At 52.9% G+C, this 1,629-nt stretch overlaps 1 protein-coding gene across 1 annotated transcript; it reads left to right on the top strand.

Annotated features, from left to right (window-relative positions):
* The first annotated feature begins 511 nt into the window (after window positions 1-511).
* Window positions 512-1,384, top strand: LOC138372128 (prisilkin-39-like). Its single transcript, XM_069337444.1, has one exon. It carries the CDS (start codon window positions 512-514, stop codon window positions 1,382-1,384), a length of 873 nt encoding a protein of 290 aa, XP_069193545.1.
* The last annotated feature ends 245 nt before the right edge of the window (window positions 1,385-1,629 follow it).

Here is a 1,629-nt window from a genome sequence, read left to right as displayed (position 1 = left end):
CAGGATTCTTAAACCTGAATGCTGATGTCCGCCAAGGTTCAGTACTCTCACCGACTCTCTATACTCAACATTAATGATATTCCCGACTCATTATACTGGACATCAATGACCCTTTGCTACGCTGACGACGTGACCAAACTAATAACAGGATACACGATAGACACATTAGCCCACAGACCACAGGTAGAAATAGAGTAACTCTCTGGGAACACGACTGCTAGAATAAAACCAACCCAAACAAATCAAACATTACCTATGTCTTCTACTCTACAACAAACGAATATAGACCCAACTCCCCTACAACTATATACACATTCACCAGACCCAGCCAACATTCCTAAGGTAATCAACACCCCAATACTCGGCCTCACGCTAGATCACAACTTATGAATGCACATACACTTAGCGTCTTGAAAAGCTACAGTCTATCAGGATCTCTCTTCAGGCATCTTCCTAAAACAAGCTACCCCAGCCACTAAGCTCTACTTTTACAAAACTCTCTTTATCCCATATGCACCCATCCCACTGGCACTCGCAAAACCAACTAACAGGAAAAATCTCCAGCGTACCTAGAACAGAGCCCAGTTCTGGGTACTCGCCACCCACTGGCAGGACTTCCTACGCTGGGTATTTGGCACCCACTGGCAGGACTTCCTACGTTGGGTACTCGGCACCCACTGGCCGGACTTCCTACGCTGGGTATTCGGCACCCACTGGCAGGACTTCCTACGCTGGGTACTCGGCACCCACTGGCAGGACTTCTTACGCTGGGTACTCGGCACCCACTGGCAGGACTTCCTACGCTGGGTACTCGGCACCCACTGGCAGGACTTCCTACGCTGGGTACTCGGCACCCACTGGCAGGACTTCCTACGCTGGGTACTCGGCACCCACTGGCAGGACTTCCTACGCTGGGTATTCGGCACCCACTGGCAGGACTTCTTACGCTGGGTATTCGGCACCCACTGGCAGGACTTCCTACGCTGGGTACTCGGCACCAACTGGCAGGACTTCCTACGCTGGGTATTCGGCACCCACTGGCAGGACTACCTACGCTGGGTATTCGGCTCCCACTGGCAGGACTTCCAACGCTGGGTATTCGGCACCCACTGGCAGGACTTCCTACGCTGGGTATTCGGCACCCACTGGCAGGACTTCCTACGCTGGGTATTCGGCACCCACTGGCAGGACTTCCTACGCTGGGTACTCGGCACCCACTGGCAGGACTTCCTACGCTGGGTATTCGGCACCCACTGGCAGGACTTCCTACGCTGGGTACTCGGCACCCACTGGCAGGACTTCCTACGCTGGGTACTCGGCACCCACTGGCAGGACTTCGCCACTAGTGAAACCCTTCATGGGTGGCCGAAGGCTCCGGCACTGAACGTGGTCTGGGATACAATGGGATAAAAAGCAGATCGCAAGAGTTCTCAACTTCCATAACAACTATGCAACCTCCCTTAGCAACCCCCTTACCAGACCTAGAAACACTCACATCTTCAATTTAATTAATGACCCACCTTCCAGCAACATCATTCACCTAAGAACTCAATTCACCTGGGCTCAGGGAGACTTGTACTGTGAACCCCACGTGTGTGAGGCCCAAGCTCTATCGACCGAGCTATTGAT

The sequence above is a fragment of the Procambarus clarkii genome, chromosome 5 (assembly GCF_040958095.1).
Source record: "Procambarus clarkii isolate CNS0578487 chromosome 5, FALCON_Pclarkii_2.0, whole genome shotgun sequence".
Taxonomy (NCBI): Eukaryota; Metazoa; Arthropoda; class Malacostraca; order Decapoda; family Cambaridae; genus Procambarus; species Procambarus clarkii.
Note: the sequence above shows the minus strand (reverse complement) of the source record. Positions and strands in the feature narration are given on the sequence as shown.